This window comes from Aphis gossypii, chromosome 2 (genome assembly GCF_020184175.1).
Source record: "Aphis gossypii isolate Hap1 chromosome 2, ASM2018417v2, whole genome shotgun sequence".
Taxonomy (NCBI): Eukaryota; Metazoa; Arthropoda; class Insecta; order Hemiptera; family Aphididae; genus Aphis; species Aphis gossypii.
The window spans coordinates 9,925,253-9,946,648 of record NC_065531.1 but is presented as its reverse complement, the minus strand read 5'-3'; the positions used below and the strand labels follow the sequence as shown (position 1 = coordinate 9,946,648).

The 21,396-nt window shown below is 29.9% G+C and overlaps 2 protein-coding genes and 1 long non-coding RNA gene across 5 annotated transcripts in view; 1 reads left to right on the top strand and 2 right to left on the bottom strand.

Moving 5' to 3' along the window:
- LOC114131396 (uncharacterized) overlaps positions 1 to 21,356 on the top strand; it is a 31,740-nt gene extending 10,384 nt beyond the window's left edge. For both annotated transcript variants that reach the window (XM_027996597.2, XM_027996599.2), the window contains exons 2-5: positions 16,334 to 16,491; positions 17,284 to 17,488; positions 19,383 to 19,664; positions 20,683 to 21,356. In XM_027996597.2, coding sequence (XP_027852398.1) covers positions 16,380 to 16,491; positions 17,284 to 17,488; positions 19,383 to 19,664; positions 20,683 to 20,968 — 885 coding nt within the window. In that variant the 5' untranslated portion in view covers positions 16,334 to 16,379 and the 3' untranslated portion in view covers positions 20,969 to 21,356. The remainder of the gene's footprint in view (positions 1 to 16,333; positions 16,492 to 17,283; positions 17,489 to 19,382; positions 19,665 to 20,682) is intronic.
- LOC126550423 (uncharacterized) lies at positions 5,360 to 8,439 on the bottom strand. Its single transcript, XM_050201920.1, has 6 exons — positions 8,117 to 8,439; positions 7,942 to 7,992; positions 7,735 to 7,875; positions 6,817 to 7,434; positions 6,567 to 6,735; positions 5,360 to 6,000 (listed from the first exon to the last, which is right to left on the bottom strand). Exons 1-6 carry the CDS (start codon positions 8,222 to 8,224, stop codon positions 5,510 to 5,512), a joined length of 1,578 nt encoding a protein of 525 aa, XP_050057877.1. The 5' UTR covers positions 8,225 to 8,439; the 3' UTR covers positions 5,360 to 5,509.
- On the bottom strand, positions 15,878 to 16,383 carry LOC126550424 (uncharacterized). Of its 2 annotated transcripts, none has more exons than XR_007604505.1 (3): positions 16,293 to 16,383; positions 16,112 to 16,135; positions 15,878 to 15,959 (listed from the first exon to the last, which is right to left on the bottom strand). It is a non-coding gene; the product is annotated as an uncharacterized LOC126550424 (long non-coding RNA). The 2 variants fall into 2 exon arrangements; XR_007604504.1 differs by having other exon boundaries at positions 15,879 to 15,959; positions 16,033 to 16,135.
- Positions 21,357 to 21,396: the final 40 nt, after the last annotated feature.

Sequence of the window (21,396 nt, the reverse complement as noted above, 5' to 3'; positions counted from 1 at the left end):
CTGTATACCTACTACTGTCGTGTACACTTTATACGTAAACAGAAACACGATCACTGCCGACTGCGCGACTGTATAGTATCGTATGGCGTGTTATGTGATATGCGCCAGCTGTGCATATGATTATGATATTATTATGTTTGATGGTAATTACAATAGTAGTGTTGCGTCCTGATCGAAAACCCACAGCTATATGGCTTATGATAGATTTAAAAATTTGTAAAACAGCACATCTTTACTCGTATTATAATATTTACGTAATCGTTGGTGACGGGCTCCACCTTTTTTTTAAATTTATTACTATTTATCGTTTTACGGTATCTGGCTCTGCATTAGGTGCGAGTCGGTTGGGTAATGTCGCGCACAGTCCGCTCGCGCCGCGGTAGCGCGCGTGTGATTATGATTTTCGTTTTTTCGATCTCACGACTTCCCGTCGTCGAGCTCTCGAGTGGTTTGTGACGTTTGTAAATTCCTATACGTGCAGAAGTGAAAAAAAAAACGATTTAAATATATTTATTTCATTTACGTGCTGTATAGTGAAATATACGACGGCGATGAAGGACCTTCGGGTCCGGATGCGACGACGACCTTGCCGTTTCCCATAGGCGAGAGAACTTTGTGTGTGTGCAACTTGTACACTGCACATTACCTACACACACATTACACCCGCGTACACATCAAGTCGGCATGTGCAATGACATCATCCTTGCGGTCTACCCACAGCTGTATGCGGCGACCGGTTGTAGGCGGTTATGTGGCCCACGGAGCACACCTACTTTCACTCGTTATTGTCGTCAGCCAACAGTCGGCATACACAATAATATTATAATTTATAATGTACACACACACACACACACACACACACATATATTATTGCAGTGAACACGGTCCGCGATAAAAAAAGATTTTGTAATTTCCCGTTATGCATTCATCCCGCGAGGTAGGTACAATAGTCTCATCGCAGTGCATATATATTATATGTATGAGCATTAGTACATGCGTATACATTATACTGACGTATTGTGTATAGTATATATATTTTCTACTTAAGTGTAAGTACACGTATTTTTATTTTTTGGTGAGTGAGTGCGTTTTTTTTTTTTGAAAAAGTCTCAAGCAAACGACATATTATTATGTATGCCAGTTGGCGCTGTTACATGGGAGTATTATGTGAATATACCGTCGTCTCGCGCATTGTGTTCTGTGATGTCGGTTTTACTTTCGTCTGGAATCCAGAGGAGCTCCCGTTAAAGACATAAATATGCTACTCGTTTTTATATCTCGTTTTTTTTTTATTTTTTTTTTTTTAATAATATTATCATTCATCACGTCTGATAATTTTTGGTTGCCTGTTGCCTGTAAATTTGCTCCATAGAACGGCATAACATAATTGACATTTTTAGACTGCACCAATTGTATAGCGAACTACATCTACTGTCAGCCGATTTATCCTTTAATGCCCATATATTAATTCATTTTATGGAAAAAAATCTACCTTTTTTCTAGGGTTCATTAAACGCACCTGCTCTGGTTTTAATGACGCTTTATGTATGCAAGTATATTGTATTGTTCGCTAGTATAAGGTCATCACTTAAATATGTTACGGTACTACGGTATGACGGAATCTTAATAAATCGGGTTTAATCAATAATTTAAAAAGGTCCAATAAATTTTTTTTCACGTATTTATGCATATAAAACTAAATATCCGTACCATAATACTAATGAAAATTGAAATATTGCTAACTTTGTGGGTTTTAAGTCACTAAAAACTAGACGACTAGTATTTAATGTCACTTTTATGTATAAAATCTTGAATGGTGTTATCGGGTGTCCTGAATTGTTTCAAACATTGGCCTTAGGACTTAAAGTATAGGTAGGGTAATTCAAAAGTTAATCCACCTTTTACTATACATCTTATTCTAAAAATTATTAACTCTGCAAATTTAATATAGTGCCGTGTGTCGGCTACCAATAACGTGTAATTAAATTCATAACTTTGGTTTTTTTTCGATTTCTGTTCTAAGCTTAAATCTTCTATAAATAATTTAATTAATATTGATATATAATTTGGATTCAATATATTATGTATTCCATTATCTCTTTAATAATTTTGTTTTTCATTTACACTGAAAAAAAAAATTAGTTCTAATAACAAAAATATAGTTACCATAACTGTTAAAAGTAGCTGGCTCAGGGACAGCAGTAATTTTAGTTGTTAGTACAAATCAATTCTGGTTATCCGTTAATAGTTGTAATAGTAATATCGTTTGTTGTAGTAACTACATTTTATTTGTAATGCCTACAGAAATTATTTACTCACAACAAAATACCACTTTGTAATCTTAACAATAAATATTACAAGGTTTGTTGGTAGATCAGAATATTTTTATAAACCTAGCAAATGTTATATTTTCTTTTATAGTTGAGAGAACATTTTTTGTTTTAGAAGTAGCTAATTATTTTTGTATGATTACATGATTCTTATGTTGAGTATACAGAACACTAGGTTAGGCTAACCATAATTAATTTGTTAAAATAACCAAACAGAACAACTACCTGTACAAAATATATTATATTTTTGGTTGTAGTTACTAAATGTCATAAGCACACATAGGGGGTGATTAGCACCCCCAATTTCCCTAAGTTATTTATTGCAGCAGTCATTTGTAAATTCATGAGGTTTATTTGTTTGGATGAAATATTATATGAATTATAAATAAAATAATAAAATAAGTACCCTCAACATTTCAAATCAATGTGCACCTATGCTATTGCTATATGCACAATCTCTAGGATTGCATTTTTGCAAAAATTCAAAATTGTCATTATTTTACAAGAGGTAAATTTTATTGATACAAATAAATGTTTAGAAATTACAATATTAATTTTTAAATTTAAATAATTTATGTTTTTAACTAAAATAAACATGTACAAGTTTAAATTACAAAGAACTTCTTACAGTTACAAATCTGGTTCCATCTGGAGTAACATTTAAATTATTTGGGATGGGAGATACCAAGGAATCTTGAAAAATGAAACAATTATTATTTGTTTCAGGAAATATAACTTCATATGAATATACATGTTCATTAAATCCCACCATTAGAAGAGAATTGCATTCAAAAATTATTCTATCAGAATCGTAAAGAAAAATATTGTTCACAGAAACAAATTTATAATTATCATTTTCCAAAATATCTTGTGTTAATATGTGTTTTGTTTTATAACGTACACCTTTAACTGTTGCCCAACTAACACAAAATAAAGATTTATCGAGATCCAGATTGAGTTCATTTTTTATAGCATGAGATTTGATTGGACATAATGACTTACAAGGACCTACAACTACATTTGAACATAATTTACCCTTGCCAAATATATTATTCAGTTGTAACTGATGTTTAATTGCTAATGTTAAGCAAATGTTACGTCGATTAAAAGATGATCTAGCTGCAATTTTAGAGATCCTATGTTTGGCTTCAAATCTCATAGACCAAAAATTACCTACAGGACCAAACTTTTTGATTAGTAAGGGATAATGAAGTAAAAAATGAAATTTAGGTTTAAGAGATTTTTTACTATATTTTAAATAAAGCTCATTCAGTTCTCCAACTAAAGTTTTTAGTAAAAAAATACTTTGTTCTTCAACTAGTGATGACAACAAAATATCTATAACTTTACGCAAGGTTATATACAGAGTCCAAACTGGTTCTTCAGCAGGTATAAAATCACCAATAATTAAACCAAAATACCTAACTAATATTAACATTTCAGAAGCAGATTGTCGAACATTCCCTTGACTAATATGTTCCATACTTAAAGCACAAGGTTTATTACGTTCAGGTCCAAAATCAAAACCAAAAAGTCTTTCATTCAACACTTGTAGGGAAAATAGTTTCAATTCAATAACATAGTAATATATAATAAAACCCATTATATACTTGGCACAACCTTCAAGAACATCATGCATTACATCAACTCCAACTTGGTCGTATAGACTAAAATCTTTGACATCTAACCAAACACACTTTTCTTTAATACCAGTAGTACTTACATTATTCTCACTTAAATGAATATAATACTCATCAATTGTTCGAAGGAGAGATTCATCTTCATGGGATTGAACTCTCAACATTTCTTTTCTTATATTACAAATTCGACAAGGAAAATTAGAAGAAAAAGATTCAACAAAACCAATAATGGAATGAATCCCTAAGTTATCTCCTAAAATTAGACCTAAGTCAAAGTATAATGTACCATTAAATACAGGAGTTTCAATTTCTATACCAACATTTTGCAAAAAGTTTAATTCGTCAATTACAGGTTTGAAAATTATCTTATTCCCAAACTCTATTCTATCAGAAGAATGAAAAAGTAATGTGAGAAAAATATTAGATAACATTGAAGAACGGTGTATTGGTATGCATGGTAGGGACACATAAACTGCCCCTAACTTGTGAATTCCAGAATGACTACCAAGAACATTCCCACTCTCAAAATCATCAAAAAACAAAAATAGTGGTAAGACAGTCTTTCCTTCAAATTTCTTGATTCTACTCTGCCAAAAAGTACCCTGAATAAAATTGCCTAAAACACTCTTGTTACTCATTAAATTCTTCATGTTTTCTAATGTTTCACCAAGAATATTTTCAAGTGAAAAAAATTGTTTCAACACTTTTCTCAATGGTATAAACTGCTGTGAACAATTTATTGGTTCAAGGATAGAGACACTATTTTTTATGATCTTGTTTAAACGTTGGCCAATTACAACTTCCTTAGGTTCTATGTAAGTACCTTTCTCAGCAAAAAAATTAAACCTTTTATGCTCAGTTTTAAAATTACCTAAAACATTTTTAAAAACACTTGTGATATTATCAATAACAGTATAACATTCACTAGATATTTTTTTTTCAGACAACATATTTTTATTATAATTTGCAATGTATGCAGAAAATCCTTCTACTATAACTTTATCCAGGCCATCGACCACAAATTGAACAGCATTCCTTGGTATTATAGGGTTAGCATATAATGATGCAAGAAAACTACTTATCGAATGATTTAATAACTCACCTGGATCAATAATTAAATTTTCTTTACTATTCCCATTAAATGCACTATTATTATTATGTGTGTAAGTTTCACATACAGTTGTGGTTTCAGTTAATTCATTAGTGTTGTTAATATCATCTATAAATGAATTTTTATTATTTAACTGTTGAGAAGTACAGGGTTGTGATTCATAGGTGTGGTTTAGCAAATGTTTACGAAAGGAATTCTTTAAAGAAAATGATCTAGAACAATTATTTTCAGCACAAAAATAGGAATTAAATTTCTGTTCAGGATGAAAAAAATCGAAGTGATTAAACAAAATTTTAATACTATTTAATGTCTGATTACATAAAAAACAAGTAAACATTTTATATGAATATGTATAACTAAATATAAAAAGAATTAACCTCCTTTAGCTATATACTGGATAAATTAATAAAATATACTTGAAAAAAAAATTATTCATCTTCAATGTGACGAATACCAACATCTGACATAAAAGCGTTCACAGCTGTGTAATTTTTGTCCCATGGTGTTTTTAAATTGTATAGACCTTTTTGAATAAAATACCAAACTCCTGCTGATTCAACAGGATACTCAGCGTTTAGAGTTAAAATTATTTTGAAGCAACAATCTACAGATGCTATTATAGAGTTTAGTCTATAAAATGTGTTATCCACTACTACCAAATAAGATGAAATGTCTTTTAAACTGTGACCAACTATGATAACAAAAGGTTGTAATGTTTGGCCAAATTGAATTAATTTGTTTCTCCTTCTTGTGATAGTTTCTTGAACTTCAGAATCACTTCGTACGTGAGTTATAAAACCATCCCTTACTTCAATTTTTGAAGGTCTCCAAATTTTTGATTTCTTGTTTCTTGTGCTAGAAACACTTATGAGGAATGAGAGACTTAAAAGTGTGATAATATTAGAGATTTCCTCGTCCTCTGAAAATTAACAAAGTAGACAAAAATATTAGCATAATAAATAAAAATAGGCTCCTCACAAATTGGTAATAGATATGAGTAATACATTTTTATTTTATTCAATATCCTAATATAACCTTGTTACTCTATTGAATTTTGGTATTGATTTCTATATGTTACATATCAAAGAAAAAACTGGAATACATTTTTCAAATGGTAAATATGTTTTAAATATTAATAATTAGTATATTTGAACTTAACATTTTTTATTTTCTAAATACTATGATAATCAAAAAAAAAGTCTAAAATTAAAATCTTGACACCATTTGATAAGTATGAAAGTTTTAAAAAATGTAACTTTAACTAAATTGGTATATTACATACAGTAGATGAACATATTTACCTACATGATACATTTTAATAGTACCCATGTTAACATGTTTTCAGTTAAAACTTATAAACGCATATGATAGCCCACATGCCCCCTCACATTAAAATGAGTGTTGAGTATCAATAAAGAATTTTTGGTCCCACCAATTTGTATATAGTATGTATAATTAAAAAGTTAAAAAATAATCTCAACTAACCTTCAAGATATAATTTAATATATTCATTCAAAATATTATTCACAGATTCTTCTCTTGATTTATTCACTTTAGCTCTAAGCAACTCAAAAATATTATTTTTGTAAATAATCAGGTTTTGGTACAATTTATTTTCTTTGCCTGGATAAGTCACTTGGAAATCTTTTAAAATCTGTAGCAAAAAAAAAAGTAAAAGTTAATTAGATCAGATTTTTTTTTATTAATTTTATAAGATGGCTTCAATTAAACTTACAAGTAGATAGCCTGATGGTTTCTTAAGAGCTGGATATTCTAACATATAATTTGCAATCGACTGTCCATTTTTTGACATAAGCTTCTTTAAACGTACATTAGTGGTTAAATCCCAATTCTTTTCCACTATTTCCCATGGGTCACTAGAATTTTGTAACCATTTCAACCCTTCCTCTACAGATGAATGTAATTCCTTATCTTCTTCCTCAACAGAGTGTTGGAGTCCTTTTGACAAAGAAAAAGAACTACTAGAAGAAGAAGAGGATGTCGAACTTCTTCTTGATGATTGTATTAACCCAGATTTTCGATATTCTCTTCTCCTGTTGTTTAGACAGTCTAGTAGTTTTCCTTTGGCTGATCTTTTCAGTCCAGGACCGTATGAAATATAAGGAATGAAGTAGGTAGGTGTACGTTCTTGGTGAAAAACTGAAGTTATTTGATATGCCAGGTCTTGAAGTCTTGTAGACAAAATACGCTTCTGTGCATCATCTTTAAGTTCTTTATTTATAATAAGATTACAGAGACGTCTACGACCTATACTATCTAGTAGTCCACTTTGTCCAAAACTAGCTAATAATGACTTGCCTTCATTTGTACTTTTCAGCAGGTTGTGTACATCCTAATTAAAATTATATATTAATAATTAGGTATCAATAATTTACAAAACGGTAATAGCTTATAATAGGTTTTAAAGTAGCTCCAATAATTCAACCACAAACAGAAATGGCACCTTGTGTTTTGAGATATAATGAAATACATTAAAAAAATAATGATATAAAAATAAAATGAGTGTAAATCAGTATGTAGGTAATGATTATTTTATGAGTACATAATATTATACAGGTAACAGCCAAGCCAACACATAAGTAATATTATAACAAAAGTTGAAAAAAAAATATAAAATATTTAATGTATTTACATTTGTTGATGACTGCAGTGTACTTGATACTTCTTTAGAAGTTTTTTCACTTTGTTGCACTACTCCTTCGACTACTGCCAAATTGTCCTGATTTATTAAAATATGATTTTCAACTGGCAAAGTAGTTGAAGTTTGTGTAGTCTAAATTAAAATGTTACTTTAAAAGGATATACTGAAATACAGAGGTATGAATATTCTTTAATTTACCTGTAAGTTGGTGTGATCTTCACTCAAATTTTGATTTAGCTCTGTTTCAAACTAAATTAAGAAAAGAAAAAAATAAGGTTTAAATTAGATATTTTTAGTTAGGTACTTAAAAAGATATGACTGTACATTATACACAAATAAGTAACAATTATACTTGTCTAATATTGGACTTTACATTTATTTCCGAGGATCCTGTCATTCCTTGTATAATTATTCTCCATTGATCAATATTAGTTTTCAATTTAGCTCGATGACCAATAATTGGTACTAGCTCCCTTATCATATCATCACTTAACAGTCCTAATGCCTTAATATCTATTTCATTTTCTATAAAATAATATTATATTTAACTAAATTAAATTCCACCATCAATAGAAAATCATTAACATTTAAATTAAAGATTAGGTAATATAAACACTACATAGGTAAGTATATAGTATTTACTAACATAAATAAGTTAGCATTAAAAAATTAATTACAAATTGGTTAGTTATATAGATTTTCAAGTTACTAAATATTTAAAATATGATGCTTATATGCTCAAAAAATTTTTAAAAGATTATCTTAATATTCTTTAAACATGTAAAATATAACAAAATATGATATTTTTTATTTAAAATTGTTAATAGATTTGTAAGTACCTACACAAGTTAGGTACAATAAGAAATAATATTTCTAAAAGTCTACATTAAATTAAACAATGTTTACTATCAATATTGTACCTCATATTAAAATATACACAAACTCGAAAATCAATAGTAGGTAAACCTAAAAATATGAATTTAGGTACATTTTTCTATCTCCAAAATATGCTTTAATATGCAAAATAAATTTTTTCTGTAAAAGATAAACTTATCATCTATATAATGCTACAAAAAGCCAACAAAGATATGTAAAAACCTAAAAATCTGCTTTTTAGTTATGGATTTATCTACTAATTACATTTCAATTAAGATTTAGTGAATTAAACATAGGTACCTATTGAATTGTTTGAAATCAAATAATATCAGAATATATATATTGTTTTAAAAGTAGCTATATTTCTAGTTAATTTCTATTAAAAATTATTAAAATCATATTCAAGGTATTTATTTTATTAAATAATGAAGTCATGAAGAAAAATTAACTTTTTTAAGTTCTACCAATATTAATACAGTTCAAATAGGTATCTACTTCGTCGAGAGTCAATGACATTGTAACAACACCCAAAATGTAAGTTTAGTTTGTTTGTAAATGTGTACTTAATATTTATACTATATAACTATAATTTAAACAAGTACTTACCTAGTTTTAAATGTTTTAAGACTTACCTCGAAATATTTGAATATATTGAGAAAGATCCCAAGCATTCAGAAAATCAACGACATCTTCGTCTGCCATATTTGGATATATAAATATTTTAGTATTTTAATTAATATTATTAAACCATTTAATATCGTAATACTGTTAATTAAAGAGCCCACTGTGGAAAGTGGAAATATCAAACAATAAAAATGAGGAAAAGATGTGTGAGTGTGTCGACTGTCGAGTGACGTGTGTGTGTGTTCAGTGTTGTGACGCGTGTATCGCACGAATCCTGGTTTTCCCCATGATATATCGTTATCACAACTTTAATTTTACATATTGTATACTAAACTAAATAACTTAGTTGAAATTACAGTAATATCGTAAATTTCTATAGATAATTACAATAAATATAATAATTGTAACAAAACTGTTTGGCTACCCATAACAATAATACAATATCTACTACAATACATTGCTTGCAAGGACTAAAATATTATTTGTTTCGAGCATTGTTTAATTCTTGCTGCGTTTCAATTTTTATACTTGAAGATACAATACAATTAGTTAAAATTTCATTTTAGCAGTAGATGCAAAATACACTATTACTATTACATAGTAATTAGTGTATACAACATAACATTAAATAACCATAATAAATGAATACTTGTAACAAAACGTTTGGTTGTATATAAAAAACACTATGGCTAGTATTACTGTAATAGAGTTATTGCAACTATTAATCGTTTAACAAATCAAATTTGTTAATAAAACAACTCCGATTTTTTTCAGTGTACTGTATACTCGTACTCTTTGGGATGTTATGTATTCGTCTATTTATTAATTAATAAAATATATCTATAGTTATTATATACTCGATTACACGTGAGCGACGGCTCTCGTCCGTATTAATTCCACGTCTCCGTCGTCGTAATCGCGTATCGCACCCTCTGTTTAAAATATTCGTCGTCCGACCGCGTTCACGGAAAACTGCAGACGTCTCGTGACCGTGAAACGCCTCGCATGTAACACGCACGCGTTACAAATATTCGTCTTCTGCCGATGTAATTTTCTTTATTTTTTTTTTTTGTGCTCGTAAAAAACGTGCAGCGATCGTGTGCGACGACCGGTGCAAGTGGCGTTGGCAGCGACATTAATTGGCCGTGTCGCGTGTCGTGGAAACAATATTCTGCTACTGTAGCTATGTATTACAGCTGATAAACGCGGCTGAACGGCAATCGATCGAGAAAAGTACATGGTTATGAGACGTATCTATTGTTGCCGTCGCGAGATGAACTACGCGTAACAATAATTATAATTACGACCGACTATAAAATGTAAAACAAAAGTGCAACCGCGGTTTCCTTCCGGAAGCATGCATACAACTGCCTATAATTATTTACGAAAACCATTGCGTACGAATAATAATATCATAATAACAGTAATTTTTTGTTCTCACTCCTCCAACCGGCGGCCACTGCGTTCGTCATCGCTGCATGTATATATATATATTATATATATACGAGTAACGCTTTCTTGTTCGAGTCCATTGTTTACCCCATGTACTGGCTGTACTCTATGTTATGTACCTAGTCGGTGACGACGGCAGTGAAAGTATGATACGGTAGTTTAAATAGTATAATACAAATATAATAAATACAATCAACAACACAAATGTATGATTTGTTATCCTTGATAACGCACTTCGATTTTACTCTTATTTCCATGTATTATTATTATTTTACGATGTTCGGTACAGTAATTTTCTCCAAACGAATAATCCTATTTTTATAGAAGCTCGTTTGAAAACCCACCGCTGAAATCTGTCTGTCTGTTTCTCTCTCTCTCTCTCTCTGAGATTAGCCATCCGTGATGCGCGTTTAAACACGACCGTCAAGCACTGCTGATGGGTTTTTAACCCTATAAACTAATCATGGCTGCAGGCCGTATAGTCAAGTATTATTTAGATCATTTGTTGGTGTAATGATCGTCTCCGTGTTACTATACAATATACTATGTCTACTTTTTATTTCCACTGAGATTTTCAACTATATAAGTCATAGTCCAACGTGTTTTCTGTTCAATGCTCACCGCTCAGTTCATCTGTATCGTATACATATTATATGGGAGAATAACGAATTTCTCTATTTTTCATCGACTGTCGTAAATGTTTGGTAGTAACGCATATCGAAAAATGCGTCGATAGGTAGGTTTTTTTTTAAGGAAACGTGTGTACATAGAAGATAACCGCTTCGATTATGATGGCGATGGTCTAATTAGGGTCCGGTTATGTTAATCGAACGGATATGAGTTAATACGATGGTTCAGATGGTTGTTATTAGCTATAGCATTCAGATGTAATGGGAGGCGTTGACGTGTACGTGTTTGAATTTCTAGCAATATCGTTGTTTGGCACGTGTTTGTTTTCAATGTAACATTTTGTACCGGTTCTTATAACCTAACCACACTGATACTTAGTTGGGATACAAAGATTTATGAAACAATATAGTGCGAGCAGGTATTTCAATAAATCAAATAGCTAACTCAGTTATAGCGATCATAGGTCACACTCGCACATATACATTATACAAACATGTTTAATCGGAATCGTCTCGTCTTAGAACTAAAAAATGTATATTACTATGGGTTACCTACGTCAAAACCGACAGTTTTTAATTTTTTTTAATTATTACGAAATACCATTAATCAAAACTTAAACGTCAGGCGATAATGAAATAAAATAAAAATGGGCAACGTTAAATGTTTTTAATAAAATTTGATTTTTATATTGGAAATTCAAATACATAATTAGTAATAATTATTATACCTTTAATATTACATTATATATTTTTAGTAAGTACTGAATTGCTTTAATGAATTATATCTTATATTTAGATATTTTATTAGAGGGTAATGGGTATCGTATTGTAGGATTTTTTTTTAGTAATTTTAAAATATTAAATTACACTTTCATGCAAATTTATTTTTATTTACTCTATGACCTTATTAATATTATAATATGTATATGTTTATTGTTTATCTTTTAAATTACTTAGTTTATATTTGTATATAATATATATGTTAAAATTATACTGAAGAACATTAGTTTCAATAAAACATAAATAAATTGACATTGACATAACATTCCAAATTTTGTTTTACTATCATTTTAATAATTATAATATTTAAAATACAATTTTTTTAAATATTATAAAGTATAACCATTATTCTATTTTTTACCGTATGTACATCTTTATTTATTTTTCCATAAAAAAGTAATCCATAAATTCAATAAGTTGATTGTAGGGCGTTGACATAGCTCCCCTCCCCACCACCGCCGGTTGATAAACTGACAACTGTCAATATAATATGTATATAACATACCCAATCATTATGTTTGTATAATATATTATAAATATTAAGTTTTTTTTTTTGGTGTATTATAACTTATAAGTTTTTAAAAATTATTATTTTCTATTCTACTTCAAAAATCTATTATATGCCGTTATATATATATAGTTTAAATTTATAAAAGTAGTGAATATTATGTCGAATTGTCGAAATTTGTGTGTAAAGGTTATACAAGCATAACTTCAGAGCTTCATTATTATATATATTCGTATACATTAGAACATTTAGAACTTAAAAGTGAAAGTTATAATTATTATAATACTGTCAATGTTTTATACTATTTTTATGCTGTCACTGGCCTAACTGAAAACAATACATTTTCAAACACTTTATTATAACTTTTTGTTTTTCAATATCAATAATACAAAAAAAATTATTATTTTTATATTTACAAGCTTTGGATAAACTTTTTTTGGAAACGTTATATAAAAAAATAAAAACAATATTACTCAGTAAAATGTTCTTGTATTTTGTTGTAAAAATTTGGTTTTTTTACTATCACTATTATACGTCTATATACCCACTTCTTGGTTTTTCTACTCGAAACCGGTTTTCTATTTACATTCTTAATTACACAACAACTACCTATCAATGGTATACTGATGGAGGACCACTTTGAATTACTTGAATTGTTAGTATATTTATATAATATTATATTATAGAATTTAAAAGTTATTTAGAATTGCCTATGTAAAACCCCTTAAAAAGCGAATGTGTGACGTTCTTTTAACATAGAATTTTAAAATCAATCGTTTATTTTATTACTGTAAATAGATAGTTTTTCATTAATTTTCGAAACGACCTTAAGTATAATTACTCGTTCTCACTGATTAACCTAATAATAACACGTATAAAAATATACAATTTGTAGTATTGTAAGTAATGAAATTTGTAGGTATGGAAAATAAGAAGCAATAATATACTTTATACCCTGCCACCCTGGGTCGGTTATAGGCGTAAGCGACGTAGGCACAAGCCTACGGCAACAAAATTTATATTTATATATAGAGGCGGGATATAAGAAAAAATAAGAAAATAAGAGGCGGCAATTTTGATCTTTGCCTACGTATAAAAACTTGCTTGCACCGGCCCTGCAGTTATACCTACTGCATATTAGCAAATATTTTAGCATAATATTATGATACTCATTGATTCGAGCTTTTAGTCATGTTTGACTTAAGTACTATTTTTGATACTTTTGTTTGTACTTTCAACCATCGTGACCGTTGTTGGTACATCGACAATACGCGATCATAAAATAATATCGTAATCACTTTGATTTCGGTACCAGTATGCAACAGTGTTCGATGTCCATTATTAATACATAATCGTTCCTATACTAAAATATTATTCAACAGTTTTGATTCCTGCTCTGCCGATCATTCTTCTCCGTCCAACCATTGATGCAGTGTAGACACCATTTTATGCATTGTTCTGTGTTCATAAATTATAAGTATGGTTTACTTCGTAGGTACCAACTACCAATATACTAACTGCGTGACATTTACATAACGGAATCACTGTATCAACAGGTGTGAATAACCGGTCCGTAGAGAAGAAAAGAGATGGAAATTTGAGTTGTCGTTATGGTATTACTTATAAGGTGATTCACCAATCATAGTAACTCCGATTTTTCGTTTAATACAATGTATTTATTCCAATTCTGATTTTGGAATTTTTAAATATAAAACTTGATAATGGAGACCATATTTTTATACTCTTGAGATATTTTGCGCTAGGTATGTGTGTTCTGTGCTGATATAAGCTTCGATATTTCAAACGAGAACCTTCTTTTTACTATAAATTATTTAGTAGACAATTTTTTGAAAATGCTAATGTGCCTATCCAATTGAAAATTTATAATTTAGTTTAAACATTAACTTCACCCAAACCTATCGATTATTCTTTATATTCTATATTATTTCTAGATTATTCTCTAGTAAAAAAATATGTACAGGGCGCAACTATTGGTTTTATTTTCTGAGGGAGTATATTGCACACACGTAACGACGAATAGGTTCATAAAATAATATAACATAAAAGTACAGAACGACTGTAATAATCTGTGATCGGGGTTTAAGGTTTTAATAATAATAATAATAACTTTAAAAAAAATAATAGTTTTTACTGCTATGCATTTATATCAAAAAAAAAAAAAAAAATCAACTATACTTAATAGTTGTTTAATTTTTTTTATTTTGTATAAGTGTGTGACCCTTTAAGTGAGGTCTGGTGAGGATACTGTAAAATCTATTATTTTTATTTATTCCATTAAAACGCCAAAACTATATTCTAGGCCGTAAATTGTAGCCACTGAAAATACTCAGATTTAATTTTTAGACTTTTACCATGCAGTCCCTATAATAATATATTAATATTATTGTGTATCCGGCGGTGACATCTCGATAACATAATATGTATATTTATATGGATATCTAATTGTTTTTGATCTTATATGTAAATATTAATAACTTTTAAAAATTACTTTTCAATGGTAACGACAAATATTTATATTTAATTAGGTAAATATTGTGATTACTAATTTTAATTTTAGGATACGTAGTGTTTTTTTTTTGTTTTTGGATAAATGCTTCTTAACTGTTCGTTTGTACTGATTCTTCTTGATGATATTTACCGTTTTTAATTATTACGAATTACGAGAGTGTAGTTATTCAGTTCACGTCACTCATAATATACGTGACACTCACTATATGTACACGGCTATACAATTAGCCATTGTTTTAAAGTTATATTAATTCTTTCTTGACACGAAGAATGTTTAGGAACTTCTTTAACTATGAGTTATAACTGTTATTTTACAACTTTTTTCGTACGTAAAATCATTTGTTCACTTGTATTGTGATAGATTTTTTATCTATATCGTTCTTACAATTATATAGTTACAATATTTTTTTTTACCGCATGCTATTATTTTGTTTCGCGATTTCTTATATTTATAAAATATATAAATCATGCAACTAAATGAACTTCAATACATTCACGTAATGACCGTAATGTTGGTTGGTATGAATTAAACGCATAAGCAAACTCCTGGCGTTAACTTTTAAAGGGATAAAGTCGATATAGGACATTTTAATAAAAAATAATGTACATCCAATGGCTCATTTTACAAGAGTTCTGAATGCATACATTACATTATTGTTATAATACATTTACTTTGTACGGCTATCATAACAATGTTTATATATATTATAAATATTTATAATAGTATACTAATATACCTATGTATATACATAATTTTGGCTCATATAAGATGAAGTGGTTTAGTAGTCCGTCCTCGTAAGTCTTTAAATTCACCACCCCTAAAATGAATCAAAAAATAATTGTTGTATTTTACTTAAACAATATTATTTTAAAATGTCTCATTGAAAGTACTCATTAGTATAGATTATTTTCTCAGTAAAAGTGACGATATTTTTTCAATTATATAACTAACATTCAATGAAGTACTTACGTCAAAGCAACCATCTATCATTATCTAAAAAAAAATTAAATTAGAAAAGTTTTTTAGTTGTATTTATGTATTTTATGTTATTAACCCTTCTCCCACAAATCGCAATTGTATTAGATTTCTAACTATAAACATGACACTATAAATAGTTAAAAGTTATAATTATGTACTCTTATATATTTACTTTTATTTGTACTATTAATGATTCTTTTTATTTTTTTAAAGGTCCAATGCGTCATCTTAAACTGTCCATTATTTTTAACTTAACAAAATGGTGAAACGGATCAGTAAACATCACTACGTTGCTACACCTGGTAGCAACAAACATTACCATAGATCATCGGAGACACTACCGTACGTGCACAGAGGATATTCCACCGATGGTAAGAACATAGAACTAATATCATACAATTTAATAATTTAAAAAAATAAATTTATACAAAGTCTCATTAGGATTATTATATTGAACATTACTTATACATATTATATCTAGATAATAAACGTTAATGCTGAACAAAATACACTTAAATACACAATTGGCAATACGCACTTATTATATTAACACGACCGGACGTATTATTGGATAGGTACTAGAACTAGTTAAAAAACTTTTTAACTTTTTTAAACATGATCAGTCTTATACTCTCATGTGCTCAGAATAAATTATTATTTGTGAACTAAAATTAAGCGTTTATAAATGAAATAAATAGAAATGATGTAATAGTTTTTTTAGATGCTATTATAAGTCTTAGAATGATTGTTATTATAGAGTCCAGATTTGTATGCGGTTTTTCGTAATATAATTTTCATTGAATATATCGAATATGATGTGATATAATGGGAGGGATAAATTAAGAGTTTTAACTGTTTATTAAACACAGTTTAAAAATAAAAAGTTTTATTTTTACATTTTTGTAGTTATGGAATAATTTGTATCTAAATTGTAAAAAAAAAAATACCAATTATTTTTCCTCCTATTTCGATTGACCCCAATGAAAATAGTTAGTACCATCAGGGTTCTCTCGTGGTGTATAAAAAAAATAGTAAAAGTGGCAGAAGAGCTGCTGTCTCTCTATACCTTACCACTGCGGCATCCTCCAATTCCTGCAGCACTGTATCTATATACTTGAATAAACCTAAAGACTAATAAGGACATCATACACACACGTATACAGGTGAAGACAGCCAAAGAACTCTATCCGAGTACACGATCGCCACGGACAGGCCGTCGTCCCGCGGTCACCGGACGCCACCCAGGTCAAAACGGTCCAGAAGTCTGGAGAGGCCGTCCAGCAGCTCCCGAGCCAGGTCGGCGACTAGCCACCATGATTCGGACGTTTACGTGACCAGCGCCGCGTACAGGCCGCCGTCCGAAATGAGGTGAGTGGAAATGCATCGCCAACTGCCCAATTGGCTTCGTGTGAATCAAATATAAACACGTCAATAAGGGTGGACTTGGGTTAGGTTAATATAGGGTGGGCGATTGTAAACTCTCCCGATGGTACACTCTCCCGGGTCTACTCCAGTACTACTTGACAGAAACGTGTAAACTCTCCCGGATTTATTCCTGTACTACCTAACGAAAATATGTAAACTCTCCCGGGTCTAGTAAAAATCATAAAATAAATTTAATATACATTTAAGTTGCGTTTAAAAATAGTCAATCATATATAACAATAATTACAATATAAATTAATGTCTTTAGCTGCTATGAACACGATATTATGGTCAAAATACAATAAAAAATAAAATTTCAAAAAATCCAATATACATTTAAGTTTCTTTTGAAAATATTCAATAATAATAATATAAGTTACAAATACAAAATATACGTAAAAATTTCAAACTCGTAGTGTAGCAATAACATTTAAAACAACTCGGGAGAGCTTGCATACTTCCTACAGGTAACTATAAAGTTGACCCGGGAGAGTTTACATTTGGGAGAGTTTACTATTTTTAAAAATCGGGATAGTTTACCATAAAATCGGGAGAGTTTACCACCGCCCTTTAGGGTGACCATACGTCCTGTTTTAAACAGGATTGTCCCGTTTTTCGTAGTAGGTATTTATAATATTACATATATTCTTAGATCATATACTAGTATATGATCTAAGCATATATTATATAAATATTGTAGATTGTTTCATGTTTTGACAATCAATATACCTATATTTTACTCATTGCAAAAAAGTTTCCTGTTTTTTTTTTTTTTTTTTGGAAATATGGTCACCCTAGGTTAATATATTAATATATACCACTATGTCGCGTATGTATTGTGGATATATGATAAAAAATTCCTCAGTAAATGCTGCAATAATCACGTATAATATGGTACAAGGGCGGATACAGTGGTCCTAAACGGGGGGGGGTAATTTGTTAGTTATCAACTAAAAAAAGGTCATCATCTATTTCAAAAATAAAATTACAAATGGAATATATGATATTTTTCTGTAAACGGTGGGGGGGGGGTAATTGACCTCATTGTCCCCCCCCTTGTATCCGCTCTTGTATATAATATGAACTGTTTTTACTTGTATTAGTTTATATACTTGTCAGTAACAAAATGATCCTACGATTGAATCGCATTACCCTCAAAAATTAGAAATAGATAAACAGAAAACATGTAGCCATGTAGGTATAAGTCAAGGATGGCAAACCCCGCGCAAGTCGCTACTACGTTGTACATAATATAGGTGCCACTCCTGTTAAATATTAGTCGCCGCTGCACGACGGACTCTTTCCTTATCCCGTAGAAAAATAATATGAGTATATTATTATGTTATTGTAATAATACTCAATAGAAATAGATGTCAATGTACGGAAATAGGTACGTACGATTACGACGATAACGTGGACGATTTACGTCGTCGTTTACCCGCGCGATTAGAAATTACCGAACTATTAATATAATTATTTTTAAAAAATATGGTATCTAATATGGAAATAATATGTAATGAAAATAATTTAATGTTTTTCTCGTGCAAGTTTTGGCATTATCCTATTGAAGATAAAGTTATACTTAGTATAATTACTATATATTCTTATAATAGTAATAATTTTCACCAACCTGTTTTTTGAGACTTGGGGGGGGGCATTACTCCTATACCCCCTTGTTTTCGCACCCGTACTTACCAATAAGTATAGTTTAATAATATTATGAGACGATCGAACTGACGTCCATTCAGATATACCTATAAATAGGTACCTACCTAGGTAGTAATATTGTAATTTCGACAATATATAATTTAATGGAGTACTTACGCTTTTTTTCCAGTCGAGGATCTCATTATACCAGCAGGAGCAACCGGAGTAGAGGGCCGGCTCCTAGCCACTACTCATACCGGAGCAACGGTCTCGCCCCCTCGGAAGTGTCGACGGTCAAGTCCAAAATCACTCGCAAACCAGGAGTCACCATTGAGACCATGTCGGCGCCGAATCCGTTTTGTCCGAACACTAAGGGCATGTGCTGCCTGATGTTACTGCTCAACCTGGGACTCATATTGGTCACGTTGGGCTTCGTTATCGTTATACAATTTTTTGAGCCCCTGTTCGTGTGGTGAGTAACAACTTTAATAAATACCTCCTGTTCGCCTGCTTACCGCTCCGTTCACTACGAAGTCGTAAAGTAAAACGATAGGTATTGTGTTGGAAGTCACTACATAATAATAATAACATATTCCATGCAGAATTATCGATATATATAATATAAAACTTGATATTAATTAGATTAAATGCGAACTCCTCTGTAGTTCTGTGTAAGCATAACGCTTGTGGTGGGGATGAAAAGTTTGAATTCTTCACGATTAACGTTTTTACAAAATTATCTAAATTAATTTAAAATTAGTAATATATTAGTAGGTATATTAATATTGTATTCATACTAGCACTTTTAACTTAAAACAAAAAGTTTACCACAAATCTTGCTAATTTTTTTTTTAAATAAGAAAATAATTTACATGAGCCCTAAATATTCGTTAGAAAAATTCCAAGCACAATATTTAAGCTGTCAGGTCACAATTATCATTTTTTGAATTATTACGAGTATTATATTATTATATATATTGTATTATTATAGTATTACGAGCATTATATATGGACACATTATTTGGATGACTGGTGTCATTTCAATATTTTGTTACGACGTATGTAAACAATTTTTTAGTTCGATTTGGATTTGGAATACAACTTACTTATTTTATTTTACCTGTATGATAAAATAGAAATATGTATTACATGCTTAAAAATGAAAACGTTTTGTTTTCTCAAAATTATTACGCATTAAGTACATATTTTATTTAATGTTTCTCTTATGTTGTATACGTTCACGTATTGTCAACGTTATCGTATCATATTTGTTACAAAATTAATAATATACCATTAACACTTTTGTAAAAATAATCCATCATTAGGTTATGGTTTTGATTTTGGTAAACAAATATTTTTGGCAGTTTGACACACCGCCCACCCCACTCCTTTTTTTACCGAGTTATGCCACTGAGTATACAATAAGTCAATAAACATAATATTGTAATTGTGTTGTTACCTGTACGTTAAGTTTTGTTTTTTTTTCACAGGGTATTGGGCATAATATTCCTCATTTTCGGCTTCTTGACACTCATGGGTAGTCTGATCTATTGTGTGACGGTGTGCAGAGACGCCAAGACTCCCAAGGAGGTGGCCATGCAAAATCATTACTGGGCACACCATTGGCAAAAAAGCTTCGGTGCCACACCCGAAATACATTACAAGACGGAGAAATATCCACCACAAGCTGTGCACCATTCGGACCATGATGAGTACAGCGATCGATTTTCAATCGGTAAACAATCGGACAGGCACATGCACGGACATAGATACTAATCTCTTTATTAATCATAAATGTACATACATTTTGTAATGTATTTTTGTAAACTGTAAATATTTTTATTCGGTTAATTTTGATCAACCAATTTAACACATTAGTAGTCATTCTTATCTGACACACATGTTTTTAATATCAAAATAATGTATTATATAAAAATAGGTATTATCTTAATAATTGTTACTAATCATAAAAATAAAACAGTAATTTATTTCAATCATTGAAATAAAGAAGCCGTTTATTACCTTGATTTATATAAAACACTATTATTTCTGTTTACAATATTTGTACAATTAATAATAGTTAAAAAAATTATTTATTAATGTCATTTTTTTATCAAACTAAACTTCAGTAATATTAATAAAAAAAATAATAAATAACACCAAACATTCCTAACATGTATTATGCGTTATTATCCAATATTGAT